The sequence below is a fragment of the Coregonus clupeaformis genome, chromosome 21, assembly GCF_020615455.1.
Source record: "Coregonus clupeaformis isolate EN_2021a chromosome 21, ASM2061545v1, whole genome shotgun sequence".
Classification (NCBI taxonomy): Eukaryota; Metazoa; Chordata; class Actinopteri; order Salmoniformes; family Salmonidae; genus Coregonus; species Coregonus clupeaformis.
The window spans coordinates 12,802,456-12,825,206 of record NC_059212.1 but is presented as its reverse complement, the minus strand read 5'-3'; the positions used below and the strand labels follow the sequence as shown (position 1 = coordinate 12,825,206).

At 45.0% G+C, this 22,751-nt stretch overlaps 1 protein-coding gene across 1 annotated transcript in view; it reads right to left on the bottom strand.

Moving 5' to 3' along the window:
- Positions 1–4,115: 4,115 nt before the first annotated feature.
- LOC121534938 (neuronal tyrosine-phosphorylated phosphoinositide-3-kinase adapter 2) overlaps positions 4,116–22,751 on the bottom strand; it is a 28,668-nt gene continuing 10,032 nt past the window's right edge. Inside the window, exons 3-7 of the mRNA XM_041841570.2 lie at positions 17,688–18,010; positions 11,496–12,575; positions 8,297–9,382; positions 6,872–6,969; positions 4,116–6,755 (exon numbers count right to left, since the gene is read on the bottom strand). Of these exons, the coding sequence (XP_041697504.1) occupies positions 6,555–6,755; positions 6,872–6,969; positions 8,297–9,382; positions 11,496–12,575; positions 17,688–18,010 (2,788 nt within the window). The 3' untranslated portion in view covers positions 4,116–6,554. The remainder of the gene's footprint in view (positions 6,756–6,871; positions 6,970–8,296; positions 9,383–11,495; positions 12,576–17,687; positions 18,011–22,751) is intronic.

The following is a 22,751-nucleotide window of genomic DNA, read 5'->3' as shown; positions in this document are numbered from 1 at the left end:
ATATAGGTAGGCATAAGCTACGGGCAACAAACACAATTCCATTTTATCGATGGCAATTTAAATGCACAGAGATACCGTGATGAGATCCTGAGGCCCATTGTCGTGTCATTCATTCATCCGCCATCACCTCATGTTTAAGCATGACAATGCACTGTCCCATGTCGCAAAGATCTGTACACAATTCTTGGAAGCTGAAAATGTCCCAGTTCTTCCATGGCCTGCATACTCACCAGATATGTCACCTATTGAGCATGTTTGGTATACTCTGGATCGACGTGTACAACAGCGTGTTCCATTTCCTGCCAATATCCAGCAACTTCGCACCGCCATTGAAGAGATTTGGGACAACATTCCACAGGCCACAATCAACAGCCTGATCAACTCTATGTGAAGGAGATGTATCGCGCTTTATGAGGCAAATGGTGGTCACACCAGATACTGACTGTTTTTCTGATCCACGCCGCTACCTTTAAAAAAAAAGGTATCTGTGACCAACAGATGCATATCTGTATTCCCAGTCATGTGAAATCCATAGATTAGGGCCTAATTTATTTATTTAAATTGCCTTATTTCCTTATATGAACTGCAACTCAGTAAAATTGTTGCATATTGCGTTTATATTTTTGTTCAATATAGTTGGCTGCCCACCTCGTTCCTTTCTTTTAGCGTAATAAGTACACCATCATGCTTTCGGGATAAGTGTCTTTTCATATTCCACAATGATTCTTTAGTTTTGGACACTACATCACCGCACTCCCTGTCTTGCTCTTAGTCCTCATCTTTGTAACTCACCTTGATTTAGCACCTGTGTGTTCTATTAGTTTCTTTATGAAAATATTTAGTGAACTCCATGACAGTAGCTAAAGCAAGGTGCTATAGCAGCATACTAGTAGACTACAGATGCATGCTTGGCCAGGAATGCTTTGAGCTCTACTGGAGGCTACTGGAATGAAATTGGAGTGAAGGCCTACGCTCCAGACTTTGGGAATCTCGCTCCAGTCAAATTGGGCATGCTCCGCTCCTCGGTCTGCTCCAGCTCCGCTCTGCTCACATACTCTGGTGCGTAGGGGGGGGTTACCATGTGTAAGGTGTTTCTGTGTGTGTTTTCCAGTATTCAAGTGCTCTGTTTTAAGGACCACCCGGTGAACTGGGTCCCACTAGGACTGCAGTGCCCTCCCCAGGCCACCAGACTACCACAAGGACCGAAAGGTAACCACACAACACACAACTCCAAAACAGAAAACGTGTTAAAACGAAAATGACAATTTTTTCTTTGGCAAGTCGATGTCTGTTTTCTTCTATTTGGTGCCTAATGATATTTTCTGATAGGTGCCAGAGGCCCCGGGGGTCACATGGGCCCCAACGGACCAAGAGGTCATCCAGGTGCCTACGGCAGACGCAGGTGAGCACTGAGACCAGCAGAGCTAACTGAGACACTTCTAGCTGTTTTAGCCTGTCCCTCTGACAACGCGGTTCCTCTGTATAACCCTGCAGGTCCCAAAGACCGTCCCGGTCGCGTTTTAGATGGTATCAGCCCCCTTTGGGCTCCCTGGGCCCTAGGGCAATGCTGGGCCTCATGGTAGGTGACCTACAGAAACAGGAGAGGTGTGTGTGTGTGTGTGTGTGTGTGTGTGTGTGTGCGCGCACCCTTACCTCCACACTGACTGGTTGTGGTGTTTGTGTTCTCTCCTGGGTCCTAAGGGTCATGCTGGGTTGCGAGGGCCTCTAGGGAGTAACAGAGCTCTAGGTCCACCTGGACCTTTAGGAGACCCAGGCGCTCATGGACAGCAAGGTTTCGTGGGACAACATGGTAAAGGCACACACACAGTGCACACACAGAGACACAGACTCTCTCACTTCAAAAGTAACAGAAGTAACAGAAGTAGCTAAGCCTTAAGCCGTCTCACTGTAGATCTCAACATAATTCAGTATACTAACCTCTCATCTCACATGTATACATTAGTCCTTCGGTGTAAACACATGTACCCAACTCAACTCATCTCTCTCCCTCCCTCTCCCCACAGGTCATCAGGGTCCTCAGGGTGACCGTGGTCAACTGGTGTGTGTGTGTGTGTGTGTTTGTGTGTGTGTGTGTGTGTGAGAGAGAGAGGGAGAGACAGGATAGTGATTTATTAGGCATCTCTACTTTGTGTCTGCTCTTTCAATGTATTCACATCAGAGTTCAGTTTAACCCAACTTTTGGAAGTTGGATCTGGGATTTCAGTTTACCTTCTGAATTGGCTGAATTAAAAAGGAATTGACCCCAACCCCGATTCACATGTACACAACCCCCCTCCCCCCAGGCCAGGCAGGCTCGTGTCTGCAAGTCTTCAGCACCATGCCCTTCTCCTACTGCAACACAGGCACCTGTGACCACGCCAGCCGCAACGACAAGTCCTACAGGCTCTCCACCACTGCGGCCATGCCCGTGATGCCCGTGTCGGGCCGCGACATCCTCGCCCACATCAGCAGCTGTGCCGTGTGTGAGATGCCCTCGAAGCCAAGATCACATCGCCCCCAGCTGCCCCCCCCCCCCGAGTTTGTGGAGGGGATCTCTGCATGTGTGTATGACTTTATTGTGTGCAAAGCTGTGTGTTGATGTTTAATGTAATGTGTGTGTGTGTGTGTTATCTATATACAGTAGGAGTGTGTGTATATGACTGTGTATTGCTCACACTATCCTCTCCGCACTCTGGAGCTGACGGCGAGGGCGGCGGTCAGTCTCGTGGAGTGGCACGTGCCAATACTTTGCCAATGTCTACAGCTTCTGGCTGACCCGCGTTACCCTAACCAAGCAGTTTGGCACCGCCCCCTTCCCTGGCGTGTGCCGCCAATCAACAGCGCCAGCAGGTCAGCCGCTGCCACGGGTGTACCAAGGGCTGAACACCTTATGTCACCTCCTATTTATTTTCTTTATTGGATGTTTATTGGATTGAGAGAGATGGAGGTGAAAGATAGGAGAGAGAGTGCTGAAAGAGCAGTGGGCCGGATTTGAACCCATTCTGGCAGCCATACATCATACATGTGCTCCAGAGGCAGTGGCTTAGATCGCTAAACCACTCCAGGCCACGTCACCTCCTATTTCAATCAAGTTACCTCATAATATGATTACCAAACTTCCCCGACCCCTCTACAGTACATCACTGCTATTTTGGTTTTTCCCAATGCTATGCTAGCCCTGTTGGTTTCCCACTGTAGAGCCTTATTTGTCAACTCGTCAGGGCTACCACCATCATCTACCATTTGACCATGGAGGCTAATTTAACAAAACCATATTGTGGATTGCTGTCTATCCTTGTCGATAGACTGCTTTCGAGGTAAGGAAACAAATATATAAAGTGTGGAAGATGATGTCATTTCGCTGGATAATCCTTTTAACTAACTTCTTGATGGCGGGCATTGGCCAGGTCATAAGCACAATGGTTAAGCACTGATCAACCCGCATTGAGCACCTCCCAGACCAGGAAGTGAAAGCGGACACTGGGAAAGTAGTAATGTGAATGCACTGGCTTTCTCAGAGAGTGCTCAACAGTGGAAAACCAGCTATTCACTCTCACAACGACTACAGGCTAAAAGACACAGTATGCCTTAATCAGAAATGATCTTAACTTGTGTAGTTGAAATAACCAGCAATGTTATATTGTTGTATTAAAAAGCCATGTCATAATGTTATAATTTATATAATTTACAATACTGCTATTACAGCTATAAACGTACATCATAACTGTGTTATATACCTGTTTTTAGTTGTGCAAAATGAAATGACAAATGAAATAGTTCAATTTTTTTGCTTGTGTCGGTGTAAATATCCATTTTATTTGTTGGTGCTGATAACAGTGGTGCTCTTATGGTTTTGAATTTGCTATCAAATTGTGCTATGAAATGTTAGTATTACAGATAAGCAGATGTTTTTATTCTTTAACAGTTTCATCCACAAGAACAAAAATCCCTTTGAATCATGTTCTCGTTTACAGGGACCTTTTCCATTAACTTTACCAAGTGCCCTTTGAGTACTACAATGTGGGTTACTATTGAAAAACCAGATGTATCCAAATAAATCAGAGTAAACTGTGAAAACCAAAAGCCCAATCACATATTTCACCAGGAGTCTGAGCTATTCCACAGCAGGTTGAAGTTCATATTTATTTCTCTCGACAACAGAACCCATGTGACAGTCAGCATACAGTACTTATTTTTCTCAAACATTTTTTTTCTTCTTCTTTTCCTTTAGAAATAAGACATATGACTCCGACAGTGCTGTGCTCTCTCTACCCTTCACAGTGCTGTGCTCTCTCTACCCTTCACAGTGCTGTGCTCTCTCTACCCTTCACAGTGCTGTGCTCTCTCTACCCTTCACAGTGCTGTGCTCTCTCTACCATTCACAGTGCTGTGCTCTCGCTACCCTTCACAGTGCTGTGCTCTCTCTACCCTTCACAGTGCACATTTTCTATACACACACAAAAGAGATTGTACATCGTTACACATTTCTGACCTGCATGGGGCAGAAAAGTTCATGTTTAAAACAATCATTTCAGAGTTGACCTGCATACAGTGTAGCTTCGCACACATTAACACACACTAACACACACTCACACACACATACAGGGATAAAGGACTCGGTGGGACCTCCGTGTTGATTTCTCAATGGAAGGGGTACTGCACTGGCTTAACCAGTTATGTTGTTCATGCCACTCCTAGGTTTCCTTTCCTCCATTCCTATAGGACTGCTGCTCACGTCTGCCAATGAATGAACAGATTTGGGGTTCTAGCCGTTTATTGGTCTCACACCCATGTTAATGCCCAACATCACTACAGTACACTGCACCTTAAACAACCTCAAAGGGATTCATTGCTTGATGTAGGAGCATCCCCCAACACAGATCTGGGGTCAGATTACCCAAATTCTAACCATAACCTAGGAGACCATTAAGAAATCTGGCCCTGGAACAACAGTTAGAGGCAACTCCTGAGTCACCCGTGACTTCAGTCACACCCCTATTGCCCATGCAGGTGCATGCTGGTCTATGGGGGAGGGGAGGGGGGGGGGATACATCTAAAACAGTTTGGCAATGCAGACATTGCATTTCTTACATGCAAAAGATAACCTCTTTAGATGATGTAGGAGGTAGAGGGGGAGTGGAGGTGTAGCGGGACATGGATCCAGCCTAATTGAGTGTGATGGAGGATGATGGGTAGTGCAGTTTTTCATTATTAATCTGTACTTTACAAAGCCTTGATCTGTAGGCCCTTATGCAACCCATGTCCTTATACTGCAGAGCTGTGGCCACGCTATAGGTCCTTATCATCTGATCCCTAAAATGGATGCTGCCAAGCAGCCAATCACGGGGGATAATGCGTCACAGACAGCCAGTCACGGATGACAGCATGTCACAGACAGCCAGTCATCTGCGATCATACCACCCAGCCAACCAGTGATAACGTATTACATGGCACAGCTCTACTACTCTACATTTTACAAAAAATATATAAGCATATTTTTTCAAAGTTATTTCTCAAGCAAGTGCACAATATACACATATTCTGCCGAAAGATTACGTTTTTGTCTAAAAGCTTAGGCATTGATTGTTCCGGCTGGTTGTTGGTGTGAATTGAGTACCGTATCTACTCTGTGGGATGATGCCCTCAATGTGCCTGGCAGAGTAGGAGAGCTGACCTGTGCCAGCTATTGCCACCAACCCATATTAGATAACCAACCCTTGCAAAATGCAAACCCACCCACAATTTTACCTCAGCAGGCTTTGGCTGGTTTGGGATAATAGGTTTGTCCTTAGGTTTATCTCCCTGACCCACCCTTGTTTCTATCTTAGTGTTGTGTACTATGTACATGCTAGCCAACCCCATCTCATAACAAATAAATCCTTGTCAAAGGCTCTGACTGACTACACAGCTTGTAAACGTACAAACTGAAGCACAAGATTCCTGACCTGTTCTAGGACTAAGTATTGTACATTCTAGAACACATTGGCCCAAGGGCTAAAGGCAACCAGAGCCATGTATTTAGATCTAAATATTTTGGCTCTGATAGAAACCTATGTCAACTGAACTCTTCAACCTACAACAGTGGCAGTGTTGACAGTCAGAATATCCTCCATTCAAAAGAGTGCTTAGAGCACTGGAAATTCATTGAGCATTTGGCATAAATAATTATGCGTGATAGATTATGCTTTAAAATGTAAAATACCAAAACAAAAACTTAAATAAAAACACTGGATTGCTCTACATCTACTTAGTTTTTGCTGCTTTATCCCTTTTTGTTTAGAAAATATCTATTCATACTAAGTATATTACATGGAGTCACTTGAAATAGAAAAATATCAAATATCACCATTGATGACGAGAAAACATTACAACCTGAACAAGCGGAAATATTGCTATGGTAACCACCATTTGTCCTTTGACATCAGCGATCCCCTCCCTGCTCTTATTGGCTGCCCCTGACCCCCGTGATGCGGAGTAGGCCAATCAGTAGGCACAAAGTCTAGATGGGGGTTGGGCGTGGGGCCAAGTGGGTTATAGTTAATAATTGGTTATAGTCAGATGGCTGTGTCCCAGAACACAGTGGTCTGTGTGGGGTAGGGGGGCGGCTGAATCTTTTTGGCCCCGTTGCTCTTCTGCTTGCACAGGTTCCTGTCTGGGTGCCGCTGCCTGGAGCGGATCTCCATGCACAGGGTGCGTTTCCTCTCGATCTGCTCCAGCATGGTGCTGTCCCCACACATCCACGGCATCTGGGGCACCTGGGGAGAAGAGCAGTAGGCAACCAGGGAAAGTAAATCAAGCACATCTCAAGAATCAAAGAAAACGAATAGATATTGATCCAGGTCTGCAGTAGGGGCCTATCTCATCGAATTACCTGTGCCTCTGGTGCTTGCCTCTGTGGGGTCCCCAAGGGAGAGGGTGTAACTGGGGCGGAGGAGGAGCGGCCATACTTCGGAAGTGCTGGTTTCAGCTCTATAAAAAGGGACAAATGCATTTAAATTAATACATTTAGCTCAATCTTTTAATGGTTTACATGCAACAAAACAGAAAGTTATGGTGTAGCAATACACAGTTGCAAGCCTAAACACAATCTCAAACCCTTACCAATCACCACCACATTAATTGATATCCATTGCCATCTTTCAGTACCAGAATAAATAGTGTAGGCTACTTTGTAGTTCTCTCACCATGTTTTACGTCTTGTCTATAAGATAACACTTGGAATCATATTTAATTTTATATGTTGGGTAGCCTAGGCTACTAGCTATGTCGGCTACAGTGTGTTTCAAAAGAGCACCTGCACCTGGTCAAGGGCGCGCGCAGTGTGATTATCTAAGTATTTCTGCCAAAACCAGAGAAAATCAACTTTCTTGAGTTTGAGACTGCAACTTGATGAGAAAAGTTGGCCTAGGTAAGTTGCTTATTTCGTTTGAAAAGTGTAAAATGGTGTTTATTCTTTTAATTTTCAAACTTTAAATATCCTAATAATTAATTCAATGTCTTCAACTGACAGCCAAGGTGACAGTCAATATCCTGACTAAATTAGCCTAGCAAGCTAGCTAACAAGCGCACTCAAAATATGTTTTATTGTCACACACACCGGATAGGTGCAGTGAAATGTGTTGTTTTACAGCACGTGTCAAACTCATTCCACGGAGGGCCGAGTTTCTGCGGGTTTTCGCTCCACCCTTGTACTTGATTGATGAATTAAGTCACTAATTAGTAAGGAACTCCCCTCACCTGGTTGTCTAGGTCTTAACTGAAAACCCGCAGACACTCAGCCCTCCGTGGAATGAGTTTGACACCCCTGTTTTACAGGGTCAGCCATAGTAGTACGGTGGCTCTGGAGCAAATTAGGGTTAAGTGCCTTTCTCAAGGGCACATTGACAGATTTGTCACCTCGAGTATTCAAACAAGGTTACTGGCCCAACGCTCCAACCGCTAGGCTACCTCAGCAGGACACACACAGTCCTGACAACTTTGCTTTAAACTATCTTTGACAGTGGGTCAGTAATGTACTGTGTATATAGTTTACTTTAGCAAGTTTATTTTATGCCAATAACTTATCAGTAATAACCTTGGTTGTATGTACATTTTAGTTACCCATGCAACCGAGTCAGAGAATGTTCAAATTGTTTGATTATGGATACGCTACTTACATGTTATTGCAATTAACAGTATAGCATCTCTCTAAACTTTGCAGATAATTGTGTATGATGAGGACATGTTTAGTGCGTGTAAATAATTTACCACAAGTTATGTTGAGCTGTATGTGCAATTTCAATTAGGCTATCCTCACCTGTATTGCCAGTTCCCAACATCATTGGCGGACTGCCAGCAGGTCTTCCGTGCCGAGTTGGTGTGGCCGTCAATGATTGTTGCCCTGATACACAGTTCCTCTCTTGTGCTTTTGATTGCTCAACGCTGTAGGTCCCCCTATCTCTGCTATCACGCCTGGGTAAAACTTCTGCGCTGTAACCCACCCGGTCTTTGTCGCGCCTAGGATCTACCCCATTGGCACTCTTGCCGTAGCTATCGCGCCGGGGGGGCAGCTCTGAGCCATTGCAGCTTCTGTCCTTGCTGTCACGCCTGGCCTCAAGGCCATTTCTGGCTGACTCTTTGATGTCCTGTTGGGGTAAGGGCTCCATTCCATTGTAACTTCGTTCTTTGCCCTCTTGTCTAGACTCCAGGCCGTAGCTCGCCCTGTCTCGGTCTTTGCTATTACGTCTGCACTCAAGGCCATTTCTGGGTGAATCTTTGCAATTTTGTCTGGGTAGGAGCTCTGGTGGCTGATCCATTTGTTCTTTGCTGTCATGTCTCGAATCCATTTCGTTCCTGGTTCGGTCTTTGCTATCTTGCCTGGGTAGAAGATCCGGTGGGTTCTGGTGGTTGAGCCTTTCTATGCTGTCATGTCTGGACTCCACACCATTCCGGGGAGAGTCTTTACTGTCCTGCCGTAGTAAAGGCTCCATGCCGTGGACACTTCTGTCTTTGCTATTGCGCCTAGGCATCAGTTCTATGTTATTGTAGCCCCTGTCTTTGCTGTCCCGTCTGACAGGCGGGGGCTCAATACTAGTGCAACCCCTGTCTTTGCTGTCTCTTGTCATAGGCAAGGGCTCCACACTACTACAACCCCGGTCTCTGCTGTCCCGTTTCATAGGCAGGGGTTCAACACTGCTACAGCCCCTGTCCTTGGTGTCGCGTCTGTGAGAAGAAGACTCTTTGCTACGTTCCTTGCTCTCCCGTTTGGACTCCTTGCTCTCCCGTTTGGACTCCTTGCTCTCCCGTTTGGACTCCTTGCTCTCCCGTTTGGACTCCTTGCTGTGACTGTGCCGCTCCTTTCCGTCACGTCTGGACTCGCTGTTAGGCTTACTCTTGGACTCGGCTGTAACAGAGCAGAAACACAGTCAGACACCGTAAAATACCAAGTTTCTTCAAGTCCCTAGTTATTAGTTATGCCTAGTGGTATCTCCTGTTATTTCCTAAGAGAAACACAGTCAAATACCTTAAAATACCAAGTTCCTGCATGTCCCTACCAATTAGTTAGTAGTATATTCTGTTACTTCAACACAAAATAACTAGTAAACATAGCCTATATAAAGATTACATTTTTTATTAAAGCACTGCACTAACGCTATACGGACACTTGGTGTCACCCATGCGCTGTGGGCGCAATGAACCATTGGCATGAGATGAGGTCATTTTGCCTGAATTACTGGGAAATGCTGTTGTTTCATTTGACAGATGTCATGGAGACATCCAGGATGTGAATTGCATAGATACTAGTATAAATGGGTAGGTAAAGGCTCAGTAACCATTTTCAATGCATTCTTATTTCACACATTTATTTGCTGTTTTAATCTGTCATATTTGGTGAAATATTTCTAAAACAATGCAGTAGGCCTATTTGACAATTGTAATGTTCTATCTCTCTCTACTTGTCTCTCTCTATTGGGCTAAAGGACAACACAGAACTGTGCATCAATAAGACATTACTGCATATGCATGAAGAGGACAGAGCCAACAAATAATCCCACAGGCCAATTAAAACCAAGAAATACACAGAATTTGCATAAAAGGCGAGATGCAAACATTTGCCAGAACCACCAACCAATATTTCCTACAGTCAGAGAAGATTGTGGTGTTACAATTCCAGGAAGTCAGCAACGGCTTCTTTCTCTCTCCTGATTGGTGACTGTGAAGCTGTTTCCCTTGTTTCAATCTTTACTAGCTGATTGGGCCAAGAGAGGAATAGAACTCTCTGATCAGGTGTAAAAGCCTTGGTTGTCTCTCAGGAAGCCTGCTGCTGCTGCTGCACATGATCAGTTGGAAGCTGGTGTGACCTGCGCTGCGATTGGCCCACTTCCCCACTGGGAGGGATGCTGCAAATAAGAGAGGCTCCTTCTGTTGCTATGACTGGTTTGGAGTTGGTGGTTGCTATGAAGCTCTCGGAGATAAGTGCAGATTGACACGTGCCCAGTCATTTTTTATGTATAGCCCTATATGGGTTCAAATACACTCAACCAGTGGGAATTCTCCCATGGAGTTAGTTGCTATGTTAGATCTCTCTCAAAATCATCAACCAATCTGATAAAAACCCATTAACACACTTCACTGCTCTTGTGACCACAATTAAGGAACACAAGTCTTGAATACCTACACACCATTTACTCCTTTACAATTTGCAATACAGTATTGTATATGGTTTCAAACACAAATTCATATTTTATTCCTTGAAGTTTCAGGCCATGTCTCAACAGGGGTCGGTAACTAGGAGAAATATAATGGCTGAATATACAGATCACAGGATGGTCGACGAAGTATGAATACGGAAAACCGGTTCTGAAGTTTTATAGAAATGTGTTAATCTCCGGAGTTGGGTAACTATCTGGATTCACCATTCGTGTAATTTTGGCACCGTCCTGCACTGGACGCATTGGCCTCCTGTGTTTAAACATGATGTTTACATATTTAAGAGTAATGCTGTGCGGTGGCTTAATACCATTGCAGGGTTTGAGAGGCATGCTGACCGCTTTACTCCCTAATCCGGCCAGATTAAATCATATGATCTGTATCAGTCTACGTTTGGTGGGCATAGATTAAACGGGCTCACGAAGGAAATGCTTGCAAAGACCCACAAACACCCATGGCAAACATCAGCAGCAGTATCTCCTAATTTAGCGGGATTGGAAGTTGCTTTAGCAGATGAAAAGGGGTTTATATTAACATGACACTGATGAGACCACTAATAACTAACTTCACAAAAAAGCTTGAACCATTGCTGTAGTTTGTGCGTCAATGTGTCAACAACATGTCAATGTTACACTGTGTGGGTTATGGCACTGCAGTCAGTTTGGATCAGACTGGATAGTGGATACCTGTGGAGGAACTATTTTGTTACCTCTATGTTGATATTGACTGATTCTGTAACTAGATTGACAAATAGATCATGTCATGCATTGATTGACTGATTGATTGACTGAATGATTGACACTCACTCTCCCCAGGCTCCTTGGACTTCCTCCCGCTGGCATTCTTCTTCATCATGTTCCTGCCGGCGGTGAACAGGTTGGTCAGCTCGTCCAGGGGGCTGGTCGGTGTGCGTGAGCGCCCCGTCGACACGTTCTGCATTGACCCATGCAGCCTGCCCCCGGCAATGCAGTCCTGGGGGGGCGAGCCCTTTCCGTGGGGCGTGGCAGAGGCGCTGCGTGGCAGCCCGCCTGGGAAGGGAATGGGGTTATCGAAGGGTGGCGCACGCATCAGGCTGAGGGGCGTTAGGCAGCGGCCCATGCTGACGGGCGAGGGGCAGGCTGAGTGGCTGCGCTGATAGCCATGGGCTGAGGAGGCCGAGGACTTGTAAAGGGTGCAGGGCAGGGGCGGGGCCGACGAGCGACCCGACACGGTCAGGGTGGGCGTGGCGGTCAGCTCACGGCGTAGGTGTGCCGAGGGGGGCTCAGAAGAGGAGGTGGGCGACTTGCTGTAGGCACCGGAGTTGTCCATCATGGGCAGTTTTGTCAGTGCATCCAGAGGGGTGAGTGGGGACTCGTCCGAGTTTGGCGAGCACTGGGCCGGCGCAGGGGGGAACACCAGGAGGGGCGGCCGGTGGGTGAGCAGGTTGGGGAAGGGCGCGGGGATGTCGCAGAGGGGGATGTTGCGCGGGGTGGAGCAGCGACTGAGGGGCTCGGGGTCCAGTGGCGCCGGGGTGGGGCAGGCGGAGCGGCATCCCGGGGGGTCCCAGCGGTAGTCCATATCATCCAGGAGGGGGTATTTCATCTCCTCGTACACCGACTCGTCCGGCTCCTCGTCCTCACTCTTGGGTGCCTCTGTTTGCCCCCCGCCCCCAACACTGGCACCCATCTCGATGTAGACGGGCTCATCCGAGTCAGAGTGGTGGCTGGGGCTCTCGTCGCTCGGCGGCGAGGGGTTGCGCTCTCGCTCCACAGAGGGGGAGTGACCCTTGGAGCCTCCGTGCTTCCTGATGTAGGACTCATCGAAGGAGGTGCTCAGCTGGGTGTTGGGGTTCCTCCTGGGTTTGGGGGGAGGGACCCTCTTGCAGTCTTCACCGCAGCCTTGTGGCGCTGAAGGAGCAGAAAAACAAAACGTGAAATTATAGTAAACCATTACTGTATTATTACGTGTTACATGTCTTTGGGTCGGATGTAGGTTGCAATAGCTGAAAAAAATGTATTGACTCGGATGTATAAAATATATACAGTACCAGTCAAAACTTTGGACACACCTACTCATTCCAGGGGTTTTCTTTATTTTTACTATTTTCTACATTGTAGAATAATAGTGAAGACATCACAACTATGAAATAACACATCATGTATGAACCAAAAAAGTGTTAAACAAATCAAAATATATTTTATATTTGAGATTCTTCAAAGTAGCCAGCCTTTGCCTTGATGATAGCTTTGCACACTCTTGGCATTCTCTCAACCAGCTTCATGAGGTAGTCACCTGGAATGAATTTAAATTAACAGGTGTGCCTTCTTAAAAGTTAATTTATGGAATTCATTTCCTTCTTAATGCATTTGAGCCAATCAGTTGTGTTGTGACAAGGTAAGGTTGGTATACAGAAGATAACCCTATTTGGTAAAAGACCAAGTCGATATTATGGCAAGAACAGCTCAAATAAGCAAAGAGAAATGATAGTCCATCATTACTTTAAGATATGAAGGTCAGTCAATACGGAAAATTTCAAGAACTTTTAAAGTTTCTTCAAGTACAGTCGCAAAAACCATAAAGCGCTATGATGAAACTGGCTCTCATGAGGACTGCCACAGGAAAGGAAGACCCAGAGTTACCTCTGCTGCAGAGGTTCATTATAGTTACCAGCCTCAGAAATTGCAGCCCAAATAAACGCTTCACAGAGTTCAAGTAACAGACACATCTCAACATCAACTGTTCAGAGGAGACTGCTTGAATCAGGCCTTCATGGTCGAATTGCTGCAAAGAAACCACTACTAAACAACACCAATAATAAGAAGAGACTTGCTTGGGCCAAGAAACACGAGCGATGGACATTAGACCGTTGGAAATCTGTCCTTTGGCAGTGATGAGTCCAAATTTGAGAATTTTGTTTCCAACCGCCGTGTCTTTGTGAGATGCAGAGTAGGTGAACGGATGATCTCCGCATGTGTGTTCACACTGTGAAGCATGGAGGAGGAGGTGTGATGGTGTGGAGGTGCTTTGCTGGTGACACTGTCTGTGATGTATTTAGAATTCAAGGCACACTTAACCAGCATGGCTACCACAGCATTCTGAATCGATACGCCATCCCATTGGTACGCCATCCCATGGTAGGCGCTTAGTGGGACTATCATTTGGTTTTCAACAGGACAATGACCCAACACACCTCCAGGCTGTAAGGGCTATTTGACCAAGAAGGAGATTGATGGAGTGCTGCATCAGATGACCTGGCCTCCACAATCACCCGACCTCAAAACAATTGTGATGGTTTGGATTGAGTTGGACCGCACAGTGAAGGAAAAGCAGCCAACAAGTACTCAGAATGTGGGAACTCCTTAAGATTGTTGGAAAAGCATTCCAGGTGAAGCTGGTTGAGAGAATGCCAAGAGTGTGCAAAGCTGTCATCAAGGCAAAGGATCTAAAAAAAATCTAAAATATATTTTGATTTGTTTAACAGTTTTTTGGTTACTACATGATTCCATATGTGTTATTTCATAGTTGTGATGTCTTCACTATTATTCTACAATGTAGAAAATTGTAAAAATATAGAAAAACCCTTGAATGAGAAGGTGTGTCCAAACTTTTGACTGGTACTGTATAAATAATATATATCTATATATCATTGTATTCAGCTAATTTATTCAGCTAATAGATATCACATATTTCATATAATGTATGACTACATATAGAGACAGTTCAACCTCATGTTTTTAGGTCAGATATACGGTAGTGTAGTAGTTAAGTGTATCTGGGTCAAACTGTGTGGGTTTTTTCAGGTTGGTATGACGTAGCATTGCAGTGAATCCATTTGGATCTTGTATATCACAGCCATATAGAGACAGGTGTTCCTTTAGGCTAGATATGTTCTGGTTATAGTATATTGTAGTGCAGGGAGAGGGTGTATTTCTAGGTCAATTAGTGTATTAGTGTGTCCCTTTTTCCCGTTGGTCAGATGAAAGTGGAAGATAAGAGCTGGAACATGTTTCCTTCAAACTGCAGATTTTACACCTTTAATAATTCAGACGCCAGATGGTCCAGTCGCATGCTCCTCTCTATGACTCACCACCTCCATCACGACACACACACACACACACACACACCATTCATCCCTTTGAAATCTTTCATACACAGTACACCCATAACCTCAACCCAACCTCAATATATTAACATTCATAGTCTCTGAACTTAAATCTATCCCTACTACACACACAGGTAAAGGGCAAATATATTGTTTTCCTCCAACAAGTGCACATTAAAACACAGGTTGTAAATTCAACAGGTCTTTATTTATCATTACCATTTTCTCAACCGGATGATAATAGGAAATTTGAGCACAGTCAGCTGTGGTCCAGTGTGTGTGTGTGTGTGTGTGTGTGTGTGTGTGTGTGTGTGTGTGTGTGTGTGTGTGTGTGTGTGTGTGTGTGTGTGTGTGTGTGTGTGTGTGTGTGTGTGTGTGTGTGTGTGTGTGTGTGTGTGTGTGTGTGTTTCAATTGTAGATGTGGCTTTGTGTAATTTGTGTCTCCGCAACGGATATGTGGCCTGTTATTATTATCATTACACTAACTGGGTTGCATGGTGGATCTTGAGATCTGTTTCACGAACAGATGATGAGTTCATCCTCCCCCGCCTCCCTTCGCCCGCTCTCTCGCCCCCTCCCCCGTAGCGGATGTGTTTACCCACACCCCCTGTCCTCCTGGGGGAAAAGGAATCTAGGTCAATCGCTCCTCCTGAATGAATTCTGCTTCCGACTGGCCCCTCCCCCCTGCTCGGCGCAAAGCCTGCTCCGGCTCACGCAACAACCCTGCTTTCTGTGATGGACACCCCCACACTCCGACGGCGATTGGCCAGGACGCCTTAGAGCTCAACCGTTGCTGCCGCCTCATTGGCTCTCTCTGCCTGCTGCTGTTCTGATTGGCCGAGCTACGGGGGTCTTGTTTCTGTGGGATGGTTGCCGTGGTGCAGAGGAAGATCTGTGTGCATACAGTGATCCCCTCCAATCTGAGGCAACCAGGGCAACTCCCTAACCAACCATCACATTGGCACACACGTCAAACTGCAACGCAGTCAAATGCGGTTGTATATTCCCCTTTAAGTTTCTCACAGCCCTTTAAGACTATAAGACTTTAATAGCCTGTTAATTTCTTCATTTTTTGCAGCACTTGTTGTTTCCTTGCTTAGCAGGTGTTCTTTGTTCTGTCAAAGTATTTTGTTGTTTTCATGCTATATGATATAAGTCTACAGCTGAACAGTGATTTATGGTTCTTATGCTCTATTAGTTTCCATTCCAGTAACCAGAAGGCCACACTACTGCTTTTATAATGAATCAAGTAAAAACAAATCATATCTGATTAGAGATGGTTGAATGTCCATCCATTCATTACCTTGTCTCTATTTACATTTTCTATTACAGTAATCATATTTTTCCCAATGTGTCCTGCTTCCATCATTCATTTCATTCATCTGTTTTCCTTTGATATCTGCTGTTATTATAAAATTCCGGTGAATTGCCAATTGCATGCAACAACGACTTGCAGTGACCTCTGACACTTTTGCTCACAACAGGCGCAGAGCGGATCACTTTTGTCTACCTGGTGAGGATTCATGCTAGAGCTGATCACATAGGCTAAACGAGTCACACCAGGACATCAAGATCAGATCTCTCCGGATGTGACCATTCTTGGAGCACATTCTCTTGCGAAATGTAAACTGGGTCTTTGTGGGTTTTAAGGAGAAAACGGATGAGCAGACACTGTAGAACGCAGATACTGTATGTTGCACATGCTGTGGGGAGGCATTTTCCAAACGGTTAGCTTTCGACAGCACATCAAAAATGAGACCGGTCACTTCGCACGCACCCTTCGAACCTCCTCAAGCCTGAATGAGTTAGTAGAGTCAGGTTGGTGGCACCTTAATTGGGGAGAACGTGCTCATGTTAATGACTGGAGGAATGGTATCAAATACATCAAACACATGGTTTCCAGGTGTTTGATACCATTCCATTTGCTCCGGTTCGTCTATTATTATGAGTCGTGAGACCTCAGCAGCCTCCTGTGGTGAAATCCCAAGACTAAGATGAGCGGGGGGGGGGATCTAACACTGCAACATGTCCGTGTGGGGAGGAGAAAGTATGATGAAAAGAAAGTTTGTACGCACGTCCACCATGCAGTAATAGTGGCAAACATTGGCCGACTGGGCTGACATACTGTACATGTAGGCCTATATAAACGGCAGGAGCAGTGGAATTGAATGACCAAGCAGAGCCTCACTCACTAGAAGCCTATGTTTGGTTTGTTATGGAGTTCATCCGCATTGCTGCACTCAACCTCATGTACACTCACTGCACTCTGGCTTGTAATTCGTTTACAGCCCAGCCCTCTGAGATCGCCTGCTTCAGACAAATGGAGTGTGGTGTTGTTATGTAATGTCAGACAGGAATGCTGTACAGTGCTGTCACATGTACACCACCCAGTGCATATTGTGGTGTAGTGTTTCTCCGTAATGTTGGTATAGTTGTGTGTTGTCCTGTAGTTTGTTTTCTTAGCTGTGTGGTATGTGTACGCAGCAGTGTTTTTCATAGTTGTGTTGTGTTTTTCCGTAATTGTTCGTTGTTGCATAATGGTCTTGTGTGTTTGTGTAGTTGTGCATTGGGTAGTATTTTTTCATAGGTGTGTACTAGGCCTATGTTGCCTTGGCTACGTTGAATTACAGGCTATGTTGCCTTGGCTACGTTGAATTGCAGGCTATGTTGCCTTGGCTACGTTGAATTGCAGGCTATGTTGCCTTGGCTACGTTGAATTGCAGGCTATGTTGCCTTGGCTACGTTGAATTGCAGGCTATGTTGCCTTGGCTACGTTGAATTGCAGGCTATGTTGCCTTGGCTACGTTGAATTGCAGGCTATGTTGCCTTGGCTACGTTGAATTACAGGCTATGTTGCCTTGGCTACGTTGAATTACAGGCTATGTTTGCTTAGCTAGCCGTGCAGTTCCATACTTACCATCACAACTGTCCGGATTGGCCCTGCAGCCCCTGCAGACCAAGGTGGGGCTGTGGTCCACTGTCTCAGAGGAAATGCTCAGCTTGGTAGCCGGGTCCCTCCTGGGTTTGGGCGGGGGCAGCTTGCGGGAGGTGGGGCTGCCCACCTCCTCCTCCCCGCCACCATTACTGCCCCCGCCCACCGAGTGTAGGGACTGGGAGCGCACGGTGAAGCCCGGCCCGCAAGCAAGATAGGGGGGCACGGGCATGCGCTCCGGGGGGGGCGGCATTGTCATGGAGCCCATGCGCAGGAGCTTCACCTCAGTCACCACCTCTTCACCCGTCCTGAGAGAGAGAGAGAGAGAGAGAGAGGGAGAGAGAGAAATGTTTATGTTACGATACATGACGACTGATCTGGAATCTGATAGTATAGGTGCTCGTGTCATAACGCATGACGGTATGCAGAACTATCTTTACATTTGATATACAGTTGAAGTCGGCAGTTTACATACACTTAGGTTGGAGTCATTAAAACTCGCTTTTCAAACACTCCACAAATTTCTTGTTAACAAACTATAGTTTTGGCAAGTCGGTTAGGACATCTACTTTGTGCATGACACAAGTAATTTTTCCAACAATTTACAGACATATTATTTCACTTATAATTCACTGTATCACAATTCCAGTGGGTCAGAAGTTTACATGCACTAAGTTGACTGTGCCTTTAAACAGCTTGGAAAATTCCAGAAAATGATGTCACGCTTTAGAAGCTTCGGATAGGCTAATTGACATAATTTGAGTCAATTGGAGGTGTACCTGTGGATGTATTTCTAGGCCTACCTTCAAACTCAGTGCCTCTTTGCTTGACATCATGGGAAAATCTAAACAAAATCAGCCAAGACCTCAGAAAGAAAATTGTAGACCTCCACAAGTCTGGTTCATCCCTGGGAGCAATTTCCGAACGCCTGAAGGTACCACGTTCATCTGTACAAGCAATAGTACGCAAGTATAAACACCATGGGACCACACAGCCGTCATACCGCTCAGGAAAGAGACGCGTTCTGTCTCCTAGAGATTAACATACTTTGGTGCGAAAAGTGCAAATCAATCCCAGGACAACAGCAAAGGACCTTGTGAAGATGCTGGAGGAAACAGGTACAAAAGTATCTATATCCACAGTAAAAATAGTTCTATATCGACATAACCTGAAAGGCCGCTCAGCAAGGAAGAAGCCACTGCTCCAAAACCGCCATATAAAAGCCAGACTACGGTTTGCAACTGCACATGTGGACAAAGATCGTACTTTTTGGAGAAATGTCCTCTGGTCTGATGAAACAAAAATATAACTGTTTGGCCATAATGACCATCATTATGTTTGGAGGAAAAAAGGGGTCGCTTGCAAGCCGAAATACACCATCCCAACTGTGAAGCACGGGGGTGGCAGCATCATGCTGTGGGGGTGCTTTGCTGCAGGAGGGACTGGTGCACTTCACAAAATAGATGGCATCATGAGGAAGGAAAATTATGTGGATATATTGAAGCAACAAATCAAGACATCAGTCAGGAAGTTAAAGCTTGGTCGCAAATGGGTCTTCCAAATGGACAATGACCACAAGCATACTTCCAAAGTTGGGGCAAAATGGCTTAAGGACAGCAAAGTCAAGGTATTGGAGTGGCCATCACAAAGCCCTGACCTCAATCCTATAGAAAATGTGTGGGCAGAACTGAAAAAGCGTGTGCGAGCAAGGAGGCCTACTAACCTGATTCAGTTACACCAGCTCTGTCAGGAGGAATGGGCCAAAATTCACCCAACTTATTGTGGGAAGCTTGTGGAAGGCTACCCAAAACATTTGACCCAAGTTAAACATTTTAAAGGCAATGCTACCAAATACTAATTGAGTGTATGTAAACTTCTGACTGGGAATGTGATGAAATAAATAAAAGCTGAAATAAATAATTCTCTCTACTATTATTCTGATATTTCACATTCTTAAAATAAAGTGGTGATCCTAACTGACCTAAGACAGGACATTTTTACTAGGATTAAATGTCAGGAATTGTGGAAAACTGAGTTTAAGTGTATTTGGCTAAGGTGTATGTAAACTTCCGACTTCAACTGTAGAAACAATTTATTATGGATGGAAAAACTGTAGCTCAATTGGTAGAGCATGGCGCTTGTAACGCCAGGGTAGTGGGTTCGATCCCCGGGACCACCCATACGTAAAAATGTATGCACACATGACTGTAAGTCGCTTTGGATAAAAGTGTCTGCTAAATGGCATATTAAAAAACAAACAAATGTAACCGCACTGAACACTATAAAGCTGAAATGTATTGCTTTCAAATCCAAAATGATTGATCCAGAAATGATAAACAATAAATCGATCAATCTTTCATTCAAACAGTTGTAGTAAGTTACTGTGACAAATATCCATCTATAAAGAGCATGAGAAAACTTAAAACCTCACTGATACATCAGTCCTTCCCTCACCTCTGGAAGTCTGCCCTTTCACAAGAACTTGAACCAAAAATAGCACACAGAGGTCTACTTTGATGTTTGTTTGTGCACGTGTGTGTGCTTCCGCTTGCACTAGTCTCTTTGTGATGGCTCAAATGATGCAAGCACCAACAATGAGAGCCACGTTAGTGCCACTCAGCCGAGAGAATCTCTCTGTGGGTAGCCATTGATTTGTGTTTAACCCTGGGCACGGTTAGCTCAGCGCTCCCAGCCTCAGAGACACAATGACACGATGGAAGTCCCCCACTCCAGCCACCATCGATCACTCTTTAAAAACACGGATGATTGGCCTGAATGGAGTGGTTCATGTGGCAGGATGGGGCTTTTAACAGTCACAGGACTATAGAGTTGATTTCTGACTCTCTTACTGCCAGATGGTGGTGACTTTAGCTTCATTTCAAGTACTGTTTTTATTTATTTTTATTTAAAAGGTAACCAGCAAACAGAAGATGTCACGGCTAAAGTTTAAATGCAGTTTGGAGATGTGGTGGACAAAAAAAAGACTTTTTCCACATTTTGTTACGTTACAGCCTTATTCTGAAATGGATGAAATTGTTTTTTCCCCTCATCAATTTACACACAATACCCCAGAATGGCAAAGCAAAAACAGTTTTTAGAAATGTTTGCAAATGTTGAAATATCACATTTACATAAGTATTCAGACCCTTTACTCAGTACTTTGTTGAAGCACCTTTGGCAGCAATTACAGCCATGAGTCTTCTTGAGCATGACATGCCTGTATTTGGGGAGTTTCTCCCATTCTTCTCTGCAGATCCTCTCAAGCTCTGTCAGTTTGGATGGGGAGCGTCGCTGCACAGCTATTTTCAGGTCTCTCCAGAGATGTTCGATCGGGCTCTGGCTGGGCCACTCAAGGACATTCAGAGACTTGTCCCGAAGTCACTCCTGTTTTGTCTTGGCTGTGTGCTTAGGGTCGTTGTCCTGTTGGAAGGTGAACCTTCGCCCCAGTCTGAGGTCCTGAGAGCTCTGGAGCAGGATTTCATCAAGGATCTCTCTGTACTTTGCTCCACTCATCTTTCCCTCGATCCTGACTATTCTCCCAGTCCATGCCGCTGAAAAATATCCCCACAGCATGATGCTGCCACCACCATGCTTCACCATAGGGATGGTGGCAGGGTTCCTCCAGACGTGATGCTTGGCATTCAGGCCAAAGAGTTCAATCTTGGTTTCATCAGACCAGAGAATCTTGTTTCTCATGGTCTGAGAGTCTTTAGGTGTCTTTTGGCAAACTCCAAGTGGCCTGTCATGTGCCTTTTACTGAGGAGTGTCTTCCGTCTGGCCACTCTACCATAAAGGCCTGATTGGTGCAGTGCTACAGAGATGGTTGTCCTTCTGGAAGGTTCTCCCATCTCCACAGAGGAACTCTGGAGCTCTGTCAGAGTGACCATCAGGTTCTTGGTCACCTCTCTGACCAAGGCCCTTCTCCCCCAATTGCGCAGCCAGCTCTAGGAAGAGTCTTGGTGGTTCCAAACTTCTTTCATTTAAGAATGATGGAGGCCACTGTGTTCTTGGGGACCTTCAATGCTGCAGAAATGATTTCGTACCCTTCCCAAGATCTGTGCCTCCCCCCAACTGTGGGACCTTATATAGACACGTGTGTGCCTTTCCAAATCATGTCCAATCAATTGAATTTACCACAGCTAGACTCCAATCAAGTTGTAGAAACATCTCAAGGATTATCAATGTAAACAGGATGCACCTGAGCTCAATTTCGAGTCTTATAGCAAAGGGTATGAATAGTTATGGAAATAAGGTATTTCTGTTTTTTATTTTTTAGAAATTTGCAACAATTTCTACAAACCTGTTTCCACTTTGTCATAATGGAGTATTGTGTGTAGCTTGATGAGGAAAACAATTAATGTAATCAATTGTAGAATAAGGCTGTAACATAACAAAATGTGGAAAAAGGGAATGGGTCTGAATACTTTCCGAATGCACTGTATATCATCAGATATCGTCAGATACGAAAATGTGTTGATTGTGGTATAAGGTCAACCCTTCTACTTTTTTTTGGGCAAACATACATTCAATTGATTTACATACCTGTAAATCAATTGAACCCTACAAAAACAAATAGCCTAACAAATATTATCTCTCCAGCCACACAACTACGGAACTTTTGGCATATGCACACACCCACTCACATAGTGGCCATTCAAACTACTGTGCATCATCCACTGTGTTGAATATGCACTTCCTCCCTACATCTTTCTCTGTTGGCGCTCAAGTACAAATCAAACTCCTCATTGCACCGATGCAGAGTTTTCACAATGTCAGTGGATGATAGTTGAACCCCATGTAGTTCAACCCTGATGGGGACAGTACTCCAGTTGCAGAGTGCCTCTTTGAAAAGGTTAGAAAACTGTTGTTTTGGACAACATAGAATGGATGTCCTATCAAGACCAATAGGACAGAATCAGTGATGTTGATATGTTAGTACTCTAAACAGTTTTTGTCTAGTTACTATCATGGAGGGGAATCAATCATCTGCACTAAATCAGTTAGTTATAGGAAAACCAACCCAATGGCTTTTCTGTGTTTTGGTATCTT